At 46.1% G+C, this 23,167-nt stretch overlaps 2 protein-coding genes across 7 annotated transcripts in view; one reads left to right on the top strand and one right to left on the bottom strand.

The window, feature by feature from the left end:
- Positions 1-23,167, top strand: part of GAS7 (growth arrest specific 7) — a 151,123-nt gene that overhangs the window by 60,135 nt on the left and 67,821 nt on the right. For all 6 annotated transcript variants that reach the window (XM_082204149.1, XM_082204148.1, XM_082204151.1 and 3 more), the window contains exon 2: positions 16,726-16,846. In XM_082204149.1, coding sequence (XP_082060275.1) covers positions 16,726-16,846 — 121 coding nt within the window. The remainder of the gene's footprint in view (positions 1-16,725; positions 16,847-23,167) is intronic.
- Positions 14,249-23,167, bottom strand: part of LOC309521768 (olfactory receptor 2D2-like) — a 142,093-nt gene continuing 133,174 nt past the window's right edge. The window contains exon 2 of the mRNA XM_082204613.1: positions 14,249-14,323. The gene's annotated coding sequence lies outside the window, so the exon portion shown is untranslated. The remainder of the gene's footprint in view (positions 14,324-23,167) is intronic.

Here is a 23,167-nt window from a genome sequence, read left to right as displayed (position 1 = left end):
TTTGGGGGGGTTGTATTTGTTTTGAATGGCTGTCAAGGCTTCATTAATGGGCACTTGAGTGAAGAGAGATACAACATCGAAGCTCACAAGTAGGTCATCGGGATGTAGGTATTGTTTCTTTATTGTTTCTATGAACTGGAAGGAGTTAGTAACGTGTGAAGCGATGGATTCTGCATAGGGCTGAAGTTGCTTAGCGAGAAATTTAGCGAGATTTTGTAGAGGTGAGCCTATGGAGCTGACTATTGGTCTGAGTGGTGTTCCTTCTTTGTGTATCTTGGGGAGACCGTAGAGTTTGGGGCATCTGGATGATTTTTCTCTGGGGATGATTCTTAGCTGGATTTCTTCACTGATAGGAGAGGCTTTTATTTTGGATTTGGTGGTTTTTTCCAGATAGGTGGTGGGATCTGTTTTTATAGGTTGGTAGGTAGGGTCTTGGAGTAGATTTGATAGTTTTGCTTGGTAGTCCGATGTGTTCATCACAACAGTGGCGTTGCCTTTGTCTGCTGGGAGAATGATTATGTTGTTGTCTTTCCTCAGGTTGGTGAGTGCTTTCTGTTCTTCTTTGTGTAAATTGCTTCTGGGTGGTTTGCTGGAGCAGAGGATGTTGGTGACTTCAAGTCTGATTTTATTGGCTTCATCTGGGTCGATTTTGGTCAGGCTAGCTTCGACTCCGCATATGATGTTTTCCGTGGGGATGCGTCTCGGGGCGACTGCAAAGTTGAAACCTTTGGAGAGTACTTTGGTTTCAGTTGGGGTGAGGATCCTGTCTGATATGTTATGTACTGTTTGTTTCATGGGTTGTTGTGGAGGGTGGCTGGGCTTCTGGCGTTTCTCTAGTTTGTAGAGTTTGTTGGTGTGTCTGTCTGTCTTATGTGAGGTCTCAGTTTCAGCTCTCCAGACGGCTAGTTGTTTGCATTTGTCCCAGAGTGCAGGGTGGATTTTGTTACATAGTTTGAGGTGAAGAGTGAGCAGATCTTTGTTGGTTTGGTTTAGTAGGTATCTTTTCTTATGTATTTCGTTTCTGATTAGGGATAGTTCAGTTCGTTTCAGGATCCTTTCGGTAGCTGGGGTTTTAGAGTGGAATTTAAGTTGGAAGCATGTGGGAGTTAAGTTGTTGTCTCGGCAGTTGCGTAGGAACAGGAGATCACATAAGATGGTGGCTCTTCGGATTTCTAGTTTCTCGTAGGTTCTTGTCAGCTGGAAGGTTTTCTCCCCGTAGAGGTGAGATATTTGCTTTCGTAGATTTTCACGGGTACAGGAATGCAGGTTTTGGTGTCTTCGGGTGTCTTCCCGTGTAAGAGTCGGGGTGTCTGTGCGACGTTTCGACGAGGTCTCACTCGTCATCTTCAGGCTGGTGCTTTCGGCTTCTTGTTACTGGAACAGAGCAGAGTCTGGTGTTTGAGTTCCTATAAATACTGTTGAGGGGTGTGGTGTATAGCCTCCAACGTTCTGGGCAGAGAGGAAGTTCCTAGATTAGTGTGCCTTTTCTTCTTTTGTTCCTTAATTACTTGAGGGATATCTTGGGTGATTTCATGAGGGATATTCTGAATACCACTGGGTGGGTCATTAAGTGTAGATTAGTTGCTAAACCAAGGGGTCTATGAAATACCCTGCAAAGTCTGCCCAGCCACGTACATTGGACAAACAAACAGACGAATAAATGCACGTATCGCAGAACACAAGAATGCCGTCAAAAAAGAAGAAAAAACTTCCTCTCTCTTCCAACACATGAAAGAAACAGGACACGAAATTAATTTTGCAGATTCCAAATTGCTCTTTAACATGGAACATCACCACAAGAGAATAATCATGGAAGCCATCGAGATAGAGAAACACCCTCACAACATGAACAAGCGTGACGACACGTCCCGCCTGCCAGACATCTGGAAATTAGCCCTCCCCACAAAAACCGACACCAGAACCAGAGGCACACAGAACGCCGTCACCAATCAACCACACCAGACCCAAACCCAGACCCTCTCCACAGACATATTACAGACTCCATCCAGTAGCCAAACTATAGTGGCACCTCCGGATGCTGCACCCCCCTGCAATCCCTACACAGATCTGGCTGGCACAAGGCACAAAACCACAGCTCGCCCCTATACACGAAGCCAAGCCAGAGCACAACTAAATGCAGCACAGCCATCTTCTCAGAAAAACTCTTCACAAGCTCAAGAGGTCAAGACACGAAAGCTTTAGCAATACACCACACCCCTCAACAGTATTTATAGAAACTCAAACACCAGATTCTGCTCTGTTCCAGTAACAAGAAGCCGAAAGCACCAGCCTGAAGATGACGAGTGAGACCTCGTCGAAACGTCGCACAGACACCCCGACTCTTACACGGGAAGACACCCGAAGACACCAAAACCTGCATATATATATATATATATATATATATATATATATATAGTATGAATCTAAATATATCAAATGGTTTGCAAATTCTGTGGAATGGCCATACTTCTTCTTTAGTTAGAGCTATTGAATTTTATATTAAGAAAGGAGCCTTTTGAATAGTCATACTTCTGCACTGATATTTGGTATGCATCTTGAAGAGGAAGGTTACGTTTGGGCAGGCTTACACAAAAACTTTTTTTGTGGGCTACAGAAGCAAATAGAGCATGGTTTTTAAGGTGGCATATGTGATTCTCAACCACCCTGTCTAAAAAATAATAATCTGTGATCTCTGCTAGACTGCTTCTAAGAATTAAGCTGCTTTAACAACCGCATGTGAAAATATCATAGCAAATTTATATTCAGCCATCACAAATCCTTGTAAGATGTTATCCTGAAGTTCAGGACAAAAGCTAGAATTCTTTTTCTGAGTTCATTTCAAGCAAAAGCATGGCTATTCCCAAGGGAGATGAATGTATCGGTGACTAAATGTATATTATACAAAGCTTTCAATATACTCAAGGGAACATATGCCTCAGAACAGAGCTGAAGCTTATTTTCAAAGTCAGGGTTGAATCAGGATCATTTGTGTAGTAGTTTTTTGGGGCATGTACAACATGTCCTTCCTGCACGCTGAGTACCCACAACCAGCTTCTGAACGTGAGATTAGAAGATACAGGCTTTCTTGCTCAGAAGAATTTTCACATGCAGTTGAGCCCCAGAACACTTTGCTCTAGACTTTCGGAAGTGTAGCTGATAAATGCATCCAAGAGTAACATTCTTAGGAGGAACCACCCAGTGGAGCAGCACTGCCTCCTTTCCCCCTGGCAACATGGTGGGAAACAAGAATGTTCAACATGACATGATCACTTACATAGTTGAACCTTCAGCTTATGAGGTGTTGTTCTGTTGCATATTACTGTGGTAGAGAGAAAGAGGAGAATACACAGGGTTGCTAAGTAGCATAGCTAAGGTACACAGGGTAGCTAAGTAGCAGGGAGAACCCGTCTGGTGCCTTCCAGATGTTGTCGGACTACACTTCCCACCATCCATGACCACTGGTCATGCTGGCTAGGGCTGATGGGTGTTGGAGACCAACAAAATCTTGATGGCACCAGGTGTAGTTTCTACCTTGATTTCTTGCCATCCCAGCTGTTTGCACATTGCTTACTGGATTCCTCCTGGAGCAGAAATCCTTTCCCATGTCAGCTTGGAAGTTGTACACAACTTCAGTAGCAATCTCTGAAACAGAATATTTTCTCTTAGCTGGCTGATGTATAGTTCAGCTATTTGGCACACAGGCACAGCCCCCATATGGTGCTTTTGGGAAATGCATCTTACACATAGATGGAGCTGTGTGCAAGAGAGAGAGAGACAGAGACGGATGGAGACGAAGGGAGGGAGGATGGGTTGGAGGAACTCTCACACACAAGTATTTTGTACAGAAAGCTAGATTGTTCATGGACAGATGTTCACAGATGGGTGCTAACAAAGTACAAAATTGCCATTGCTAAATAAATAGACAAAGATTTATTTTTGGTACTGTAACTCGCCTGTGCTGTAGCTTTTGTAGTGTTGGATTACACAGATTTTACTACTACATGTTGTCTTGCAGCTTTGTCTGTTCAGCTTGTACAAAGCTAGGATCCTGAGATACAGGACCGTGATCTTGTTGCAGTGGGCTCCAGGTCACCGTGAAAATGTTACTGAGAACAGTTCCTGTCACTTATTTCCCCCTATCCCCACATGAGAAAGTGGGTTTCCCTGTTGTGCAACCCATGGGTCAACCCTACTGCTCCTGTCTTCTGCTGTCCTTGCTAGTCAGTCCTCTGCCAAAGAACACAGTCCTGGTCTACCAGTTGCCTCCAGGTGCCCAAATATTAATTAGTAGGTATTTTTCTCATCGTTGGCCATGGCAGTCTGTTTAGCCTCCAGCTATCCTGCTGTGGAGCCTCAAAGTTCTCCCCCTGCAGTTCACACCTTCCTGTTTATAACTGCACCTAGTGGCATTTGCATGTTCAAGATACTTCACTCATAGAAGAATATACCTCACCTGATGAGTTGTAGCTGGCCAGGTGAACTGACTGCTGAATAGTGCCGTGCTTGAGGTAGCACTGTGCTGAATTTTCGTGAGGGGAGGAGCTGTAGCTTAGTGCAGGGTTTCCCACACTTCGGTCTCCAGCTGTTTTTGGACTACAACTGCCCTCATCCCTAGCTAGCAGGACCAGTGGTCAGAGATGGTGGGAATTGTGGTGCCAAAACAACAGGAGACCCAAGTTTAGGAAACTTGGCTTAGTGGAAGAGGACGCATGTTGCACGCAGAAGGTCCTATGCTGGTGTCTTCTGGTAGGGCTGGGAAAAACTCCTGCCTGGAACCTTGGAGAGCCACTGATAGTCAGAGACAACACTACTGAGCAAGATTGACCAGGACCAGTGGTCTGACTTGGTGATAAGGTGGTTTGATTTTCACTCTCGAAAGTTGTGTGAAGAAAACCTCACCTTCCATTCTTTCATGCATTTGCACTACGCTGACCTCCCCACTGCCTTGCCCCTCCTCCCCTCCCCTTCCTGACAAGTAGCAGCTGTCAGGAGGTCAGAGAAACACCACCACCCACCATGTTATTCACTGTTATTTGTTTCGAAACACAGTTTAGTGACTTGGGCTTACCACATTGCTCAAAGGTCTGTGTGGCAATCCCCAGGACTTCCCTCCAAAATGCCACTGAAGTACAGTGGTACCTCGGGTTATGAACTCCACAAACCCAGAAGTAGGTGTCCCAGGCTGCAAACTTTGCCCCCGGATACGAATGCAATTCCTCTTCTGTGGCCACAGGAGGCCTATGTAGGGAATGCACGCCTCGGGTTAAGAACGCTTTGGGTTAAGAACGGACTTCCGGAATGAATTAAGTTCATAACCCGAGGTACCACTGTAATTCATTCTTACATATGTCTGAGGTGGAGTTTGAGTCTAACAACATCTGGAGCTCCACAGGTTCCCCATCCCTGCTGTAGATGAACTGACTCGCTGTAAGGTAGCTTCCAGCGTACCTGTGTATTTCAGACTGACTGAATAACAGTAACTTCCCAAGCCTAAAGTTTCAACCTTTTTTTTTTTAACCTCTTCCTTTCCCACTTCATCAGTGGAAAGAGTATTGAAGCTGTCAGCTGGGGGCTCATTCTTGAAGGGTGACTCCCTGCCCTGCCTCCTAGCTGTTGCCAACTTAAAGCAAGGAGAACGAGCCTCTGGTGTTAGTAAAGTGTAGCCGAGGCGGAGAGGTTCAATCATTGCTGGAAGTTGAAGGCCAGAGCTCAAGTTTATCAGAGTCCCCACTTACTGCAAGGGGAGCCCCAGACAGCGGGATGTAGCCTTGGCAAGAGTGAACTATCCAATGGTTTTCTGACTTAGGTGTGGAAACCTGAAAAACACCTGGCAATTGTATGGCGGCATTGTGTGCAGGAACAGTGTTGGCTTGTGTGTGGTGCATACTTTTGCAATGGGTAATGCTGTTATGCTACTATGATAATGAGACTTAAGGGCTTTGGTGTTACCTCTTTGCTGTTCCGTCGTTGACCTACTCATTTGGCAGCTTCATTCCCTGAGGCATATTGTTGGAGCAGGGCTGCAATACGGCGTACGTCACCCCTGACTGGTCAGAGAAGAGCTCCTTCTAAGATTCCCAGCTGTGTGTACATGGCCAAAAGCTATTCATGCACAGCTGCTTGTCATCGTCTTGGAGCCTTGCCCAGGCTTCTCTCTGCTCTGCACCTTGCTGTTTCTAGCCACTGCGATTGCATAAGGAAGTTTATAGGATGGTGAGCTGGAGATCTAATTGGGTTGCCTCCTCCACCCGGTTCCTGCTAAAACGAGGGCGGTGTAATGAGAGTGTCATTCAGATTTGCTCCTTATGACACTCTGTCCCCATGTGACGAGGGCAGAGCATCAAATGTGTAGCTACAAGGCTAGGGTGCGGTGGGAACTGTGGGTGTCAGAGACCATTAGCTGAGGCTGTGTGTGTATGTGTACACATGTATATATACCGTATTTTTCGCCCCATAGGGCGCACCGGCCCATAGGGTGCACCTAGTTTTGGGGGAGGGAAATAAAGAAAAAATATTTATTCCCCCCCCCCAGGCGCGGGGGAAGCCCGAGCTTCCCCCGACCCCAGCCCCCAGAACAGGCTGCTATCCGCAAGCCTAGGGAGCTCGGCGGGAAGTCGCACCGGACTCCCCAGGCTTGCGGATATCTGCCCGAAGCCCGGGGGCATACCCTAGGCTTCGGGATGCAGGCAGCTCTCTGCAAGCCGTGGGAGCCCGGTGCGACTCCCCGCTGGGCTCCCACAGCTTGCGGAGAGCTTCCTGAAGCCTGGAGAGCGAGAGGGGTTGGTGCGCACCGACCCCTCTCGCTCTCCAGGCTTCAGCGAAAGCCTGCATTCGCCCCGTAGGACGCACACACATTTCCCCTTCATTTTTGGAGGGGGAAAAGTGCATCCTATAGGGCGAAAAATATGGTATGTACACACAGCCTTCTTGAGATAAGTGGTTCTCCTAATTGCAGTGCTTTGCTTTTTTACCATAGAAGTTGTTGTTATTTGAATTTATATACCTCCCTAGTCCCAATGGTCTTAGGGCAGTTCCGGGGGTCTCAGGGCTGTTCAGTGGCATAGTGCTGTTTTCCCCTGAGGTACGGTATCAGCCTTCCCCAACCAGATGTTTTGAATAGCAACTTCCACCAGCCCCAGCTAGCATGGCCAATGATGAGGGAAGATGGGAGTTGTAATCCAACAACATCTGGAGGGCACTGGTTGGGGAAGGGTAGTGTAAATATTTGACTGTGCCTTCTGTTGGTGGTTTGCTTATTCCTGCTGCAGCTGTTCTCAGTTCGCACTGCCTCCCCTTCCCCTTCCATGCTTCTCTGGCCATCATAAAAACTCCCTGGTGGTCATTTGAGAAGCCATGCCTCCAGGGTCATTTGCCACAGATTCCAGAGTGTTGGCTGGACCTAGAGGCAAAATGCCGAACTTAATCTCAAGATTTCCCCCAAAGCTTGGAGCTCTAGAATTTTAAATCTTTGTCCTTTATTGCTTCTGCAGGTTTAATTACTGCAAGAAAATTAAAATGGCAAGGTGGAGTCTGGAGTGCTGTTTTGTTTAGGAAGCTTTGGACACACATTTGGTTGATTTGGAGAGGCTTTTTTTAAAAATCCCCTTCCAGAAGCCAAAAGGACACCTTACCTATGTTGACAGCCAGTTGTATGTTTATAGGATTGAATACCACCAGCTGAATATACTGTATTTTTCCGTGTATAAGACACGGGGTTTTTTAACGAACAAACAAAAATAAGATTTAAAATTGGGGCTTGTCTTATACACGGGTAGTGCTGAGGGGTGTTTTCTTAATTTGGAGTACCCAAAAATAGGGAGCGTCTTATACATGGGGGCATCTTATACACGGAAAAATACAGTACATTTCACGGGTGATAACGTAATAATGCTGGACAATCATCATAACTGAGGAGCACCATTAGGTTGTAGGGGGAAATTCCATTTGCCATAGTATGTTTTTGCCTTTGCTGATAATTTTCATCATGCATGTTCTTACAGATGTGTATTACAGTCAAACCTCAGTTGTTGAACATAATCCGTTCCAGAAGCCTGTTAGGCTTCTGAAATGTTTGACAACCAAGGCGCAGCTTCTGATTGGTTGCAGGAGCTTTCTGCACTCAAGTGGAAGCTGCGTTGGACGTTCGGCTTCCGAAAAAGTTCGAAAACCAGAACACTTACTTCCGGGTTTTCAGTGTTCGGGAGCCAAAATGTTCCAAAATGGAGGTGTCCGGGAGCCGAGGTTTGACTGTATAGATGTTCAGTTGGTGTACTGGTGGCATGTTGTGTTTATAATAATGATTTGTACAGCATAGCTATATAACAGAATAGCTGTCTGTCTATGAACCTAGTATGGACACAGAATCTGCTTATATGATTAATTCTCCTTGGAGACAGTGCTCTGTATTTCTGTTTTCCAAAAGTCACATGCAATGATATGTTGGATTGCCAAAGCTACAATACTGGCTCCACGACATTCCACCATCTTCCCTGCCCTTAGGGAATGTCTGTGCTTTACAGAAAATAGTCTGAATACATTTCCCAGGCTGAAGCCTTATTTACCTAGGGATCCATTAGCCACGCCATCCCCTGGACCTCGGAGGGAACAAAAGTACCAGGAAAGCAAAAATCTTCTTTGGAGAAAAGAGTTTATTGAAAATCTGTGCACAGAGACAAGGTCTGTACTCAGAGACAACCAGCTGGATAGTTCCTGAAAATACACTGGCTGTAAAGCAAGTCACTTCAGCACACTTTCTTATACCCGCAGACTTCCCCAATTGGCTAGCAAATATTGCTTGCTAAACACAAAATATTGCCTGCTAGACATTCCTGTCTTTCTGCTAACCAAGCACTCCCTCCCCTCTCCTTCATACACGTGTCTCTTTTGCTAGTTAAGCATTTCCTTCGTATCTCTTCCTATTCTTGCATTAAGCAGAAGTAAAGCAGGAAACATCTTGCTAGTGGTTTTCTAGTTAACAGCAGTTTCTGGCTAGGCAGGAAGCGACCTTCTGACCTGTAGCTAACATCAGCAGTTTCAAATAGCTGGTTAGGCAGGAAATGGACTTTTGCCCTGCCAGCCAAATTTAGCACAGTCACTGGCGGCGTGCTAACTGTCTGGCCAAAATTTGCAGAAGTTGCAGAAGTAAGATTTCTTAGGTACGGAATACAAAGCACAGAAAATATTGAGAGAAACCTTTCCCATCTCCCTTTACTTTTGGTGCAGAAACGTGTAGTTAATATGAAGATTAACCCTTCACTCCATCCTCTTCTTATGAACAATCTATTACTTAGATTCGTTCTGGGGTAGGGGTCTATATTCTCTCATTACAGCAATCACGCGAGGTCCCATCATGCGAGACATCATCTTTCTCATCATATTCTGCAAGCATTGCATCAAGCAGGGAATACAAAAGCAAAGAAGCAATAGAAGCATTATTGGGCCTATTCTTCCCACAAATACGATACCGTTCATGCCAACAGAAATACGAGAGCATCCATATGACAAGGGCGGTACATATCACTCCTACCCACCAAACCGAATATCTTCATGGTTCCTCCCACCAATATTCAGGGGTGTGCTCATTGTTGAAGAGCCCACTGATATTTGTACCCGACTACCTGTTGAGCCTCAAGGATGAGAGCCCACCGGTGAGCTGATGCTCCCACTATGTGGGTCAATTTTTCTACTAGCCCTGTTGGGTGGATTGAACTCTCGTGCTGCCTCCCTAGTGACCAGAACATATGGAAGCTGAAATCCTGGGGTGGCAATTCTTACTGGCACTTGTTTAGTAATTTCAATGCACACCTGGCTAAGGCTCCCACCCCTGCAATACTTGCATTAAGATAGGTTCTGTCTCCTCTATCACCTGGGTTAAGAGTAGGACCTGTTCTATCAACTGAGGTTGGTACAGTGCTCTACCTTCCGGATAACAGTTGACTACCCTCCCACAACAGCAAGAGCGGTACAGAACTAGATAGATTTTCGATCGTCTCTGCAGCTTCCCGTAAGAGTACTGTCCACGCGTGCTGGTCAGTGGTGTGGGAGAGGAGCCACAACGGGGTAGTGGGGTGTCTCAATACGGTAATCTCATCAAACCCCAGTTTCCAATAGCCAAGGAGCACGCCATCTCTTACTACCGGCAAGACGAACCAGTCGTAGCAGAGGCCAGCAGGCCAATAAGGGCGGTATGGTTCGGTAGGGTCAGGGCAATAAGACATAGAGCAAGTCAATAAAGAATATAAGAGAGAAAAGAGAAAGTCTTTGTAACTGTCCTTGTGATGATTAGTCGTTGTCCGTGGCCTAACGCTTTTTCTCCTGGTAGCGTCAGACACAAGGTGATGATCAACTTCAGAGGGTCAGCAGGATTTCTTTTGCAAGTCCAGACACCTTTCTTCAGATGCGTGTGATGTACCCAGGGGATCACCTCGATTACTTTCACTGCAGTTGGGGATGAGGGGGTCGCCAGACGCTGTCACTCAGAGGAACTGGTGAACCGGCTCAGCGAGACTGCCGCGGGACTGCAGGTGTACGCTCGAGGGAATACCTGGAAAGAAAGCAAACACACACAACAAACACAGGGATTGCACTTGTTCTTGGGTGATGTGATCTCCCATCTGCCCCAAACTGGCGAGGATGCCTCGGACGAAAGGGGTTGGCCTGCCATATAGAAGTTCACAGGGTGATAGCTCTCAGTCTCTTGGTTGGCGCACAGGGCACATATTGGGATATAGAATATTCTCCCAAGGTGTGCTTTAGCAGCTGGGCCTCCCAAATGGGTGGACTCGTGGTAATTCTTTACAATTGTGCTGGCCAGATGTTGGGGCACAAAAACATGGCTGTCTGGTCCTTCCTGGAGCGTTGCTCCTTTTTGGCTGGTCCACTGCTGTTCATCAAGGGTGTAACGTGGTTCCACATCATCTGGAGTGAGTTCTGGTACCAATATCAAAAGTTCTGGTGGTGCCTCTAAATTGGCTGGAGAACAAATGTCTACGTTGGGGGCGCTGCCTGCGGGCGCCCCTCCCATCCAATTCTTCACCGTGCGTAGAGATATCAGCCTCTGGAGTGATATCAGCAAGGCAGTCGTCACTGGAGGGGATCCTCAGGATGCTGAGACACAGTCCAATCTGAAGCAGCTTTCCTCCTTGAATGTGGTGGACCCAAGGGGTGGTGCCAGCGATCTTCACAGCTGTGGGTGTGGAGAGCAGATGGGCCCTTCCAGCACGGTTGCAGTGGTGCCTGGGACCAGTCTTATCCACACCTCGTCACTTGGCTCAAACTGGTCACGCAAGGAGTTCGGGCCTGGGTTGAGAGAGAGAATCTCGAGAGAGAGACTGTACATAATTGTTCAATTCCACATCTTGAGCAGGGATAGGTGAAAGCATGCACACATAAGGAACCGGTCTCCCAAACATCACTTCAAAAGGGTGACAAGTGAATACGTTTCAATGGGAGGCTACAGACTCTAAGCAAAGCCAAGGGCAACATGAACACCCAATTAGACCCTGTTTCTTGGGTCAGTGGTTTTTCAAAGTCCTTTTCATCCTTTCTTTTTTTCCAGAACTTTGGGGCCTATATGCAGTACCTACCATCGTCCTTCTTCACTGGCAACAGTGGGGTGTTTCACTGTGATTGGCATTGTTTCAAGATTCCATGTTGAATCAATCGCTTCAAATGCACCCACTCCTTCAGCTGCCTGTCGTGGGATGGGGCATTGGTTTTTATCCTCTGCCCATAGTCCAGGGTCAACATCATGAAGCAGGCTAACAGGGAGGATTCCCTCCTCTTCTTTTACCATCATCAAGCGCCAATTGTCTCTCAGGGGCATTTCTAAAGAAAACTCTCCTGCTGGTCCAATTGTTATCATTACTTCCCCCATTGGTTGGAAGGAAATCTGGGCTTGTAATTTTGTTAACAAGTCTTGGCCCAAGAGAGGAATGGGACACTCTGGTATATACAAAAATTTGTACTGGACTACTTGGCCACCTAAACAGCAGGTAACAGACTGCATTGTGGGTTTTGTTACAAGCACAGGTAAGGCTGAGTGGGCGGCTCCCTTGTTCTCCTTCTCCTACCTGTAATAAGGTAGCTGGGTTAAGGGCTATGGTAATAACAGCATCTGGCACTTCCTCATTTTGATAGGAAATAGGTGCCTTTCATGTCAAGCAAGGCTGGGACACAGTGGTTTTATTATCCCTACAGCTGCCGCCCCTCTTTAGGAGGCTTGGCTTACATTCTACCTATCAGAGTTACCATAATAAAACCACAATACATGCAATTATAATCAATAATATTTTTCTTAACCATAATCCATTAGGCAACCAAGAAAATAACCAATCTCATGGATCAAAACCTTCAGGCAGATCCAAAGGATTATGGGTTATCATTTGGTCCATATCAGTTATATACATACAACAATGAGAATGAATTAAGGCACAAATTCCACCTTTAGAGGCAAAGATTACATTTAAAGCATAAAAAGTTTATAAAACAACTTCTCTTATTTCTGACATTTCTGTGTTAATAATTTTTAAAGCCAAGATAATAGAATTAAACAAGGCTTCGGTCGAATTTGCCAGTCTATCCAAATCACAATAATTCATCCCTACACCTAAAGAGGGAAAAAGAGAAAAAAAAAAATATCTAGAGATGGCTGTTCCTGTATAATGAGAAATAGGTGATTATACTTCCCTTCTGTTATCAGGGGTATCAGTATGCCTAGAGTGTAGGTTCCAGAAGAGGCAAAGGGGATTTCTTTGTAGGCCCTTGTGCCACAAAATAACCATATATCAGATTGAGGCAAATATGCAGATCTACTGCTCTTTCTCATCCTGTTGAACCAAACATAAAAATCTCTACACGCAGCCTGTTGTTCATAAGTTTTATAGGTTGTGACATTATTAACTAAAACTTTTGGCCTATCACTCATAGTGGTAACATTAAGACAACAAGAAGATCCATTAACATACTCATATGTCCAATTACAATATGGATAATGACCTAAAAATATACTTCTATTATGATTAAAATAAAAACAAAGAAACGCTATTTCAAGAAGCGATAAAGACATAGGAGGTGAACTTGTACGATTGTCCTTCATATTATTGCTAATCTTATATGAAGCATTTACTGGATTGCTAAAATATCACCACCAAAGGAAAGGTTTAAAGCTTTGAGAAGCTTTCTTTTAAAATCATTTTTCTCAGCAGCTAAAAGACACCAGCCAAGCATATTCTGCTTGCTATAGCTAAAAAGATTGCAACAAGGTCAAGAACAGAGCCCATTATCTTCGCAGGCCTTGCTAAAGAACCATATTGCGACTTGCTTTCTGTCCGGGAACCATGCCAAACAACTGGAACACACTGAAATCCCTCTCACCCCCTCCCCTGCCAAGAGTCCAGAATAGTTCCAAGACAGCCCTCTGTACATGCTCAGGGGAACACATCACAGGGCAGGACTCCTGAGGGAGGAGAAAAGAGAATAATAATAATAATAATAATAATAATCAGGGGGGGTACTTTGGCCAAACCACCCTGCAGAAATTAATCATCATCAAAGGTGGGATTATAAGTTTTAAAAATCCCTTCAAACAGCTTTATGATCTTTGCTGGATTTTCCTCAAAGGATTGAAGGGGTACAGTTAGGGTTACCCCAGAAAGCCCTAAAAACTGTTTGTGAATTCCCCCCACACCAGCCAGCATTTTAAAAACTGCATTTTCCTCTAAGACAAAATGCATGAGCTAAGCAGTCCTCTCTGTAACAAAAAAACGCTGTAACAAACTCAGAGCTGAAAACAGTAAAGCTTTTCGCTTCCCAGATCCAAAATAACCCTGTCCTTGTACATTGATTTGCAACATACTTCCGGGAACAGAGTCAGAGAACGAAAAGCAACATTTCTATATAAAAATCTGTGAAGGGGGAGAGGAAAAAGGGGTTTGAAAAAAAGGATAAAACCTGCTTGTAAAATGTCTTTTGTGAACTGAATCACACAGGTGCCTCTGCTTGTCCAGCTGGGACAGGGGCTGGTGGATCATAAACCCTCCGAAGGGGCATTACTCCGGCTGCCTGATCCTTCCTGGTTTTCTCATACTGTCTGTGAGACATAACTTTCTTCGCCGCCTGTCCCCACTTCCTCTTTTCAGGGGTGCAGCATTTCTGCTGCCTCATCTAACAAGGACTCACATCCAACTTCTCCCTCAAATGGCTTTACAAACTGCTTTAGTCTCTTTTTCTGTTTTTCTGTCCACATTTTTTCCTTGATTCATATCATCTAGTGTCTTCCTAAACTCTTCGTTATCTTCCTCATCTTCCTCTTCTGCAGGTCCTCCTCCCCCTACACCAGCACCTCCCTGTGCTTCTTGATTTTGGCCTGGGGGGGGGTTGTTGGAGGGGCTGTTGGTGGCTTAATCACTCCCATCTTCTGGGTCTTCTAACACCAGAAGCTTCACTGTACCAATCCTGTTCTGTGTGTTGCTGTCACAGCAAGACTTTAGCCATGGCAGATTCTTTTCTACATTGGTCTTCCATGTAGAGATATAGGGGATCTGGTTTGGGTGGACATTTAATATATTTTGCCACAGGGGGTTGATTTGCCACAGGGGGTTGATTAATTGCAAATCAAAGCCACGCAGTTCCCTGGGTTGGCAAGTCCACCTCACATAAAGTTCTGAGTCTCTGTTCTTTTCAATTTGAATCCCCAAATCATCACTCTTCTCGTTCCTCCCTTTCTCCATCTTCGCCCAGGTCTAACAATGCATTGTCCACGGGATTGGGGGCTGGGCCATCTGTTCCCTGTGGCGGGGGTGGTGCCAGGGCTGTTGCCGGGGCATTAAAACTTTATCTTCTTCCTTCTCTGAATCCTGGAGGACTGGGGGTTGTCCTCCTGTCTTCCTGACTGAGCAGATACGGCTGCCTGAGACTTTTGGCAGCATGACTTTAGCCAAGGGGGGGGGGTTCTTTTCCACATTGGTGTTCCACGTGGAAATGTAGGGGATTTGATCAGAACGGTCATTCAAAATGTCCTGATATTATGGATTAATGAGTTGCAAATCTAGATGGACGGCCAATTTATTCCTTTGGGTAGGCCAGTCTAATTCACAATGTCCTCATCTTCCCCTCATCAGCTTGAATCCCCAAAAGCCTTCCAAGTATCTGACATGCAACATAGCAATAAAGCCTTCCAAGTATCTGACATGCAACATAGCAACATACAACATACAAATCACATCAATATAATTTCAACATGTAACACACTAAACACACCAAATTAACTTCAGCATGCAATACACCAAAATAATTCTGACATGCAACGTGCCAAAAAAACACACACAATTCCCTCTGCCCCATTCCCTTTCCCAAACCTTACTGGCGCCCCATTCCCTCTTCTGTTCCCAACTTCTGCTGGTGGCACTCTCCTGCACAAGCAGTCCCCTTTTATTCCTGGTGGCTGGCACTCTACTGCGCAACCAATCCCCTTATTCCTGGTGGCATTTTATTGCCTGTGGCACTGTACTGCCAACTACCAGGTGAGGCTGATCAGGCCCCTTCGCCCTTTCCATCGGGCCCCCTAGCCCTTTCCCTCGGGCCCCTAGCCCTTTCCTTCGGGCTTACCTTTTTCCGCTGCGGACCTGTCCCCTCGGCGCCGTCCTGTCCTCTTGTTCTCCCTCAACTAGATGTCTCCACTCCAGAACAGTGTGGCTGGCTCCCCCCACGAAACAGGTGGGGTGCGCACGGGAGCCTGCAAACGCTGCTGAGTTGTTCATCTTGGTTGAGCCTGGCCCTCCGGTCCATATTGGGGAGGGGGCTTATCCCGGACGAGCCCCCAGAGAGATGAAGCCTTATTTACCTAGGGATCCATTAGCCACGCCATCCCCTGGACCTCGGAGGGAACAAAAGTACCAGGAAAGCAAAAATCTTCTTTGGAGAAAAGAGTTTATTGAAAATCTGTGCACAGAGACAAGGTCTGTACTCAGAGACAACCAGCTGGATAGTTCCTGAAAATACACTGGCTGTAAAGCAAGTCACTTCAGCACACTTTCTTATACCCGCAGACTTCCCCAATTGGCTAGCAAATATTGCTTGCTAAACACAAAATATTGCCTGCTAGACATTCCTGTCTTTCTGCTAACCAAGCACTCCCTCCCCTCTCCTTCATACACGTGTCTCTTTTGCTAGTTAAGCATTTCCTTCGTATCTCTTCCTATTCTTGCATTAAGCAGAAGTAAAGCAGGAAACATCTTGCTAGTGGTTTTCTAGTTAACAGCAGTTTCTGGCTAGGCAGGAAGCGACCTTCTGACCTGTAGCTAACATCAGCAGTTTCAAATAGCTGGTTAGGCAGGAAATGGACTTTTGCCCTGCCAGCCAAATTTAGCACAGTCACTGGCGGCGTGCTAACTGTCTGGCCAAAATTTGCAGAAGTTGCAGAAGTAAGATTTCTTAGGTACGGAATACAAAGCACAGAAAATATTGAGAGAAACCTTTCCCATCTCCCTTTACTTTTGGTGCAGAAACGTGTAGTTAATATGAAGATTAACCCTTCAAGGCTGCAGATGGGAAGATAATTGGGGTGTTTGAGTTTTTATAAGTGTTTGCCTCTCTTATTTCCCATATCTTACCACCAGGAATAATAAAAGATACCTCAGAATTTCGTACTGTACCTGTTTTGTCCAACCTTTTTATCATTCTTTGGAAGCAAGTTTTAACAGGATTTTTCTGTTGTCCTTTCATCAGAAACCTAGGAAGGTCATTCCTCAAGTCGGAGAAGACGCTCAAAATGGCCACCTCCCACCTGGCTGGCAGAGTTATATGTCTCCCCAGGGGCGAAGGTACTACGTGAACACTTTCACCAATGGTAAGCTTCATTTATGTGATCCTTTTATGCATAAATGTTTATCTCCTCTGAATTCTCTAAAAACTTAGGGCAGCTAATAATTTTTACTGAATTAAAAAAAAAAAAGCTTGATATTTCTCCAGTTTCTCATTCAGATTCCAATCCTGACACATTTCAGGCCTGGGTTTCTAGTATTTCCTCTTCTGCTCTCAAGTGACCACATAGTCTTAATTTGGATTCCGGAGAACAAAAAGTTCACTTTTGCTCAAGAAGATAACCCCAGGGGATGGAAGTTCATAAAAGTTCAGGAGGTTTTTAGCAAGCAATCATCAACTTGAAACAGCAGTTACTTTGCTGCTGCTGGGACAGTCAGGACTTGGAGCTGATTTTGATAGATTTTTGCATTCTTGTGGACAGAATGGACATGCTAGCAGTCCCTGGGAACCTTGCCTGGACTGAATAGTGGCACCTTCTCTCCATGCATCTACATTCCTCTGTTCTTTGTAGACATAGGAGCAGTCTGTCCTCTTCCTTGTCCTTCTCCACCACCACCTCCTCCTTCTTCATTTCCATACTGCCATGTCCACGTCCACCTCCTCCTCCTCCTTCTCAGCCCCCACCCCCATGGTAGATGCATCCACCACTTGGGGGAAATGAGCCAAAACTCCAAAGGAGGGTGTGGGTGAATGGACCAGAGCCAGGAATTTAGTGGGATAAGTTTTGGCGATACCGTATCCCAGGTTTTTGGAATAAGCAACTTTGGATTCTGACCTGGCTTCCACATTACAAATTAGCAGAATGACAGACAAATGGGCTCGCTTAAATCAAAGGTTTCACTTCACTTGGCCCCCAAACCTGGGCCTTGTTAAGGTATGTCTGTGGGAACTTTGAGTGTTGGTATTTCCTCTGGGACGGTTTCTCAACACTGTGGGCAGTGATCTGTGCAAGTTACTTTGAGTGTGTGTGTTTCATTGCTGCCTTTGGGCATTTATGGGTAGGGAATTCATTCCATCCTCAGAAGGGACAAGACTATGGGCTGGAATAGCCCTAATCACATGGAAGTACCAAATAAATAACACTACAGGCCATAGACCTGAAATAATCATTAAAATGTCTGTGGGGCTGTGATGTTTTGCAACCATGGGTGTACTTTTGAAATATGGCCTGCCGCTTTTAAAATAAAGGACGTTTGGAAACTTTGACTTCCCCAAGCATCAGCGCAGGAAATCCGTAATGCCTTACGTGTCCATTCAGGGGGTTTTCTTTGTGGTTTAGCTAAATCTTCATCAGACCAGAAGTGACTGACTGACGGGCTGATCCTTTGCTATGGAAATGTGCATCAGACAGAAGCAGGATTTAAAACTGTTGCAACAGGATGCAATGCCACCTCACCCGCCCACCCCCAACTCTGGTTGGGCTTGTTTGCCACACATTCCATGAAGAATTAATATCGCCCAAATAGTGAGAATTTCTGCTTCAAGCTGTGCCCTTAGCAGCTGCTCCCATTTTCCAAATGAGTAGTGCCTGGGATTGCATCCTACAGGGTGGGAGATGACAGCTAAATTAGGTTTTGAATTTTACAGGAGCCCATGGCAAATTATTTATGTTCAGACAATAAAGCTCTCCTTCTAATTGACAGTTCAGCTTGCATTGTAGCATGTCCCCTTCTCCCCATACTTTCACAACCAACTAATGTACCGTATTTTTCGCCCTATAGGACGCACTTTTTCCTCTCCAAAAATGAAGGGGAAATGTGTGTGCGTCCTATGGTGCGAATGCAGGCTTTCGCTGAAGCCTGGAGAGCCCCACCGCCAGCCCCACAAGCTCGGGGGACAGCAGGAGAGGCGCAGCGCGCCATTCCCGCTGTCCCCCGACTTGGTTAGAAGGCTGGCGGGGGGGGAGCCTGCTCCTCCCCGTCGCCAGCCCCGCAAACTCGGGAGACAGCGGTAGGGGCGCAGCGCGCCTTTGCCACTGTCCCCCGACTTGTCTAGAAGGCTGGCGGGGGGGGGGGGAGCCTGCTCCTCCCTGTCGCCAGCCCCGCAAACTCGGGAGACAGCGGGAGAGGCGCAGCGTGCCATTCCCGCTGTCCCCCGACTTGGTTAGAAGGCTGGCGGGGGGGGGGGAGCCTGCTCCTCCCTGTCGCCAGCCCCGCAAACTCGGGAGACAGCGGGAGAGGCGCAGCGTGCCATTCCCGCTGTCCCCCGACTTGGTTAGAAGGCTGGCGGGGGGGGGAGCCTGCTCCTCCCCGTCGCCAGCCCCGCAAACTCGGGAGACAGCGGTAGGGGCGCAGCGTGCCTTTGCCGCTGTCCCCCGACTTGGCTAGAAGGCTGGCGGGGGGAGAAGCCTGCTCCTCCCCGTTGCCAGCCCCGCAAACTCGGGAGACAGCGGCAGGGGCGCAGCGCGCCTTTGCCACTGTCCCCCGACTTGGCTAGAAGGCTGGCGGGGGGAGAAGCCTGCTCCTCCCCGTCGCCAGCCCCGCAAACTCGGGAGACAGCGGCAGGGGCGCAGCGCGCCTTTGCCGCTGTCCCCCGACTTGCCTAGAAGCGCGCCATCCCGCTGTCTCCCGACATGGTTTGGAGGCTGGCGGAGGGCTTCCTCCTCCCCCAGCCCCGCAAGCTCCCAGAGCGATGCCAAAGCTGCGCGCAGCTTCGGCATGGCTCTGGGTCCCGTTCTGGGGGAGGGGGAAGCTCGGGCTTCCCCCGCCCCAGCCCCGCGCCTGGCGGGGGGGGGGGATAAATTTTTTTGCCTTTATTCCCCCCCCCAAAATCTAGGTACGCCCTATGGACCGGTGCGTCCAATAGTGCGAAAAATATGGTAAATGAGACACTCTTGTATTACTTGTATTGAGCCACGTGGTTTCTGCTTCCTTCTTTTGAGGATCAGGTACGTAGCCAAATAATGCATTTGTCTTTTGGTGACACCTCACATTCCACAAGGGCTCTGATCTCTTATCCTAATGCTTTCTAGGCATTAATGAATTGCAACTTCTGTTCCAGGCTTTTTTGTTATTCTTTGTCGTCAAACATAGGCGGGCATGGAACCAAAGTTTTGTTTTGTTTTTTGGTAGAAGAGATTTCCTTTTAATCAAGCAAGTTAAATGTTGTTCTGTAATGTATTTATTTGTTATTCTTATACCCGCCCTTCCTCCTGCTGGAGCTAGGTGTGAGGTCATAGGGTACCCAGGTGTCCCAGGTGCAAGTCAGATCGAGAATGAAAAGTAGCTATCAAAGAACATGATGACAGTAATTAGAATTGCATTACGTATGGAACAGCTGCATATTCCTGCACTGCAGGGGGTTGGACTAGATGATCCTCAGGGTCCCTTCCAACTCTGCAATTCTATGATTCCATGATTTTCAGCATGGAAATACTGAATAGATTTTCAAAGCAGTAGAAGAAAAGATGTCACCTTACTTGGAGGCTTAGTGGGGGCAGCTGGACAAGCAGAGCAGCACTGCGGCAGCTTCTTATTACTCCTGCTGAACTTAGCAAATCAAATTCAGCCCTTGAGTAGTCTTACCTGAGAAGGAGAAAGCAGGGAGGATGTGATCCTGGCCATCTGCTGCAAATCTGATCATAACAGCCAGCATTTCTTTATTTATTTTACTTTTTTGAACAGCAGCTCTGAGCAAGAGCAGCCTACCTGAGCAGTAACAACTAGGGAATTTCAGCAGCAGTGCCCTTGAGGGTCTACAAACCTGCCTTAGATATTAGCAAACTTCATTTCTCCCAGATGACCGTGTATTGCTAGTTATAAACATAGCTAAAGCACTAATGAGTGCAAAGGAGGATTGTTAATATACACTGAAGTACTGTGTACAATTCTTTCTCCGATTCTATATTAACTGACGAAGCCAATGACCCTTTTCAAATTTGTTTGAATATACTATGCAAATTGAACACAGTTTAATCAAATTCACCTCAGATATATGGCAGACCTGCTTCTGATATACCCAGCATCCTTTGATGGGCTTATTGATCGATTCAAAAACTGTAAGTCCAGGGCTTAGACTTAAGGTGAGAATTCTATTGGATTTGGGTACAGCATGGATTCCCATCCCACCCCACCCATGCTCACATTCTTGTGAAGACATCACCTTCTAAGAGGTTTTATTTGGTTATAACCTGTAATTATTATTATTTTTAAAAAAGTGATTCAGTCCGAAATTTAAAATAAAAAAATTCCTTCCAGTAGCACCTTAAAGACCAACTAAGTTAGTTCTTGGTATGAGCTTTCGTGTGGTATCTGAAGAAGTGTGCATGCACACGAAAGCTCATACCAAGAACTAACTTAGTTGGTCTTTAAGGTGCTACTGGAAGGAATTTTTTTATTTTGACTATGGCAGACCAACACGGCTACCTAGTTTCCGAACTACCTGTATCCGAAATTTTATTGAGACTTTCTGTTTGTGATGAGGAACAGAGAAAATCAAAACTGCAAAGAGCAAAGAGCATCACACTTGATAAAAATTTCTTTGTCAAAGATTTCTGAAACAGAGGTGTTGACATTCGAAACAAAAATCATCAACAGAAAAAAGAAGCACTGTGATTTTTGGAATGTGCTGCAACATACACCCTTATGAAAGTTCTCAGTTGCCTCCTTCACTCTCGCATTTTTTGAGGTAAACTTCTTTTCATTTCATAACAAACGTGTACTGTACTTTCTTCAGATTTCCAATTTCCAGCCATAGCTAGGCATTCCATTTGCCAGTTCGCTGTATATTTACATGAATGCAGGTGCTGAAAGAGGAGAGTGGACAAATTGTACATAAAAGAAGCTCCATACACACTAGCTGCTTCAGTGAGGTCATCTCCCCTCTCCCCTCACGCTGCTCTACACGCCAGAGCGGTGAAGACGTCTTCACCTGATCTGCATTACCTGCTGGGTTTCCCTGCAACTGCAGCCCCCTTGAACTTTTATTCATGAAGCTGCCATCTGCACATACATAACAGCTATCTCAAAAAACCAAAGTTTATGTTTTCAAATCACATGGAAGCTGTTTTGAAGGAAAACATCAGGCAGAAGTATTCCTCCAGAGACAACAGGATAGATATGGATTGTGGCTAATGTCATGTATGCATGGCTCCAGTGTGCTTCCTGAGAACATTTTTCTGATGAAACTTGAACTTTTGAGGTGTGTTTTTTTAATATAGATTTTAATGAGAAAAAGCAAGTTGGGGTTCCCAGCAATAACAAATTGATACTTTCCCTCTCCCGCACCTGTCCTCTCTCTGTTCCCGTATTATGAGTTCCTGTAGATTAAATCTTAAAGTTTGGCAAACTAAGCCAGGAATTCAACAAACACCCACTGCATGGTAGCCACTTGCGGATTTACCTTTACCATGTGACCAAGTGGAGAGCTTTTGGCCTCACATTTAATGGTATCCAGGAACCAATCCAGGGAATTTTACTCTCTTGTGACCAGAGACTATGGACCACTAGCTCTCCATGAGGCTTGAGCTGTCACTCAGTAAATATTCACATGAGTTCACTATGAAGATATGTATATTATAAAGATCTGGAGTGTGTATGGCCATGTTGTTAGGATTTTGCCTCCCTCTCCCCCAAACCTTTTTAAAAGGGTGACACCTATTTTTATTATGAACAACCAATGTAAAGGTCATGGAAAACCAATAGCATATATATTATTGACTGGAAAAATTGAGTTTTGTAGGGAGGAGAGCTTGAAGCAGAATTGTAAAGTTGGGTGTTTCTTTAAAGGGGTCTTTTTGAAAGATGGAGTCATTAAAAATGGTGCTAGGGGTGTTCTGAAAAGTGCTCTCAATTGACTTAACCCAGGGCGGTCCAATGTCTCAGAACCAAGTGGGCTGCAAGAGGACTTAGACACAGAACCCAGAGGCTGCACATTATATCAGAGTGGCCCACAGAGTAATCCTGGTAATGCATTTGATCTTGCTGTTCACAGCAAGCGCTGCGAGACACCCTGCCTTTCCTCTGCATTCTAATCACGCAGTGACCAAAATAATAAAATGAAACCTCCGAAAAAACAGAACAGGCTCCCATAACTTGGTGGAGGAGCGGCCTCTGCTAGTGTGAAGGGAGTGGGGGAGGGCTGCTGCTAAAAGACCCCCATGAATAGCGGGTGTGGCTAGGCTACTGGTGTGGCTGCCCAAGGAGGCTCTTTGGCTTGCACCCTCTCGTGACCCTGCCATCCCAGCTCCTGCTACCCCGGGTGAGCTTAGAGGGCCAGCAGGCGGAGGACTGGCATGTTTGGCCTTACAGGGGCTGAGGGATGCACACCAAGCATCTGTCTGATCTAAGTTTATTACCTACTGATAGTGTGGGGATTTGTTTTTGCACACTCCTAGTTCCTTAGGCAT

The sequence above is a fragment of the Podarcis vaucheri genome, assembly GCF_965113315.1.
Source record: "Podarcis vaucheri genome assembly, chromosome: 2".
In the NCBI taxonomy this organism is placed as follows: domain Eukaryota; kingdom Metazoa; phylum Chordata; class Lepidosauria; order Squamata; family Lacertidae; genus Podarcis; species Podarcis vaucheri.
The sequence above is the reverse complement of the archived record's forward strand: the minus strand, read 5'-3'. Positions and strand labels throughout refer to the sequence as shown.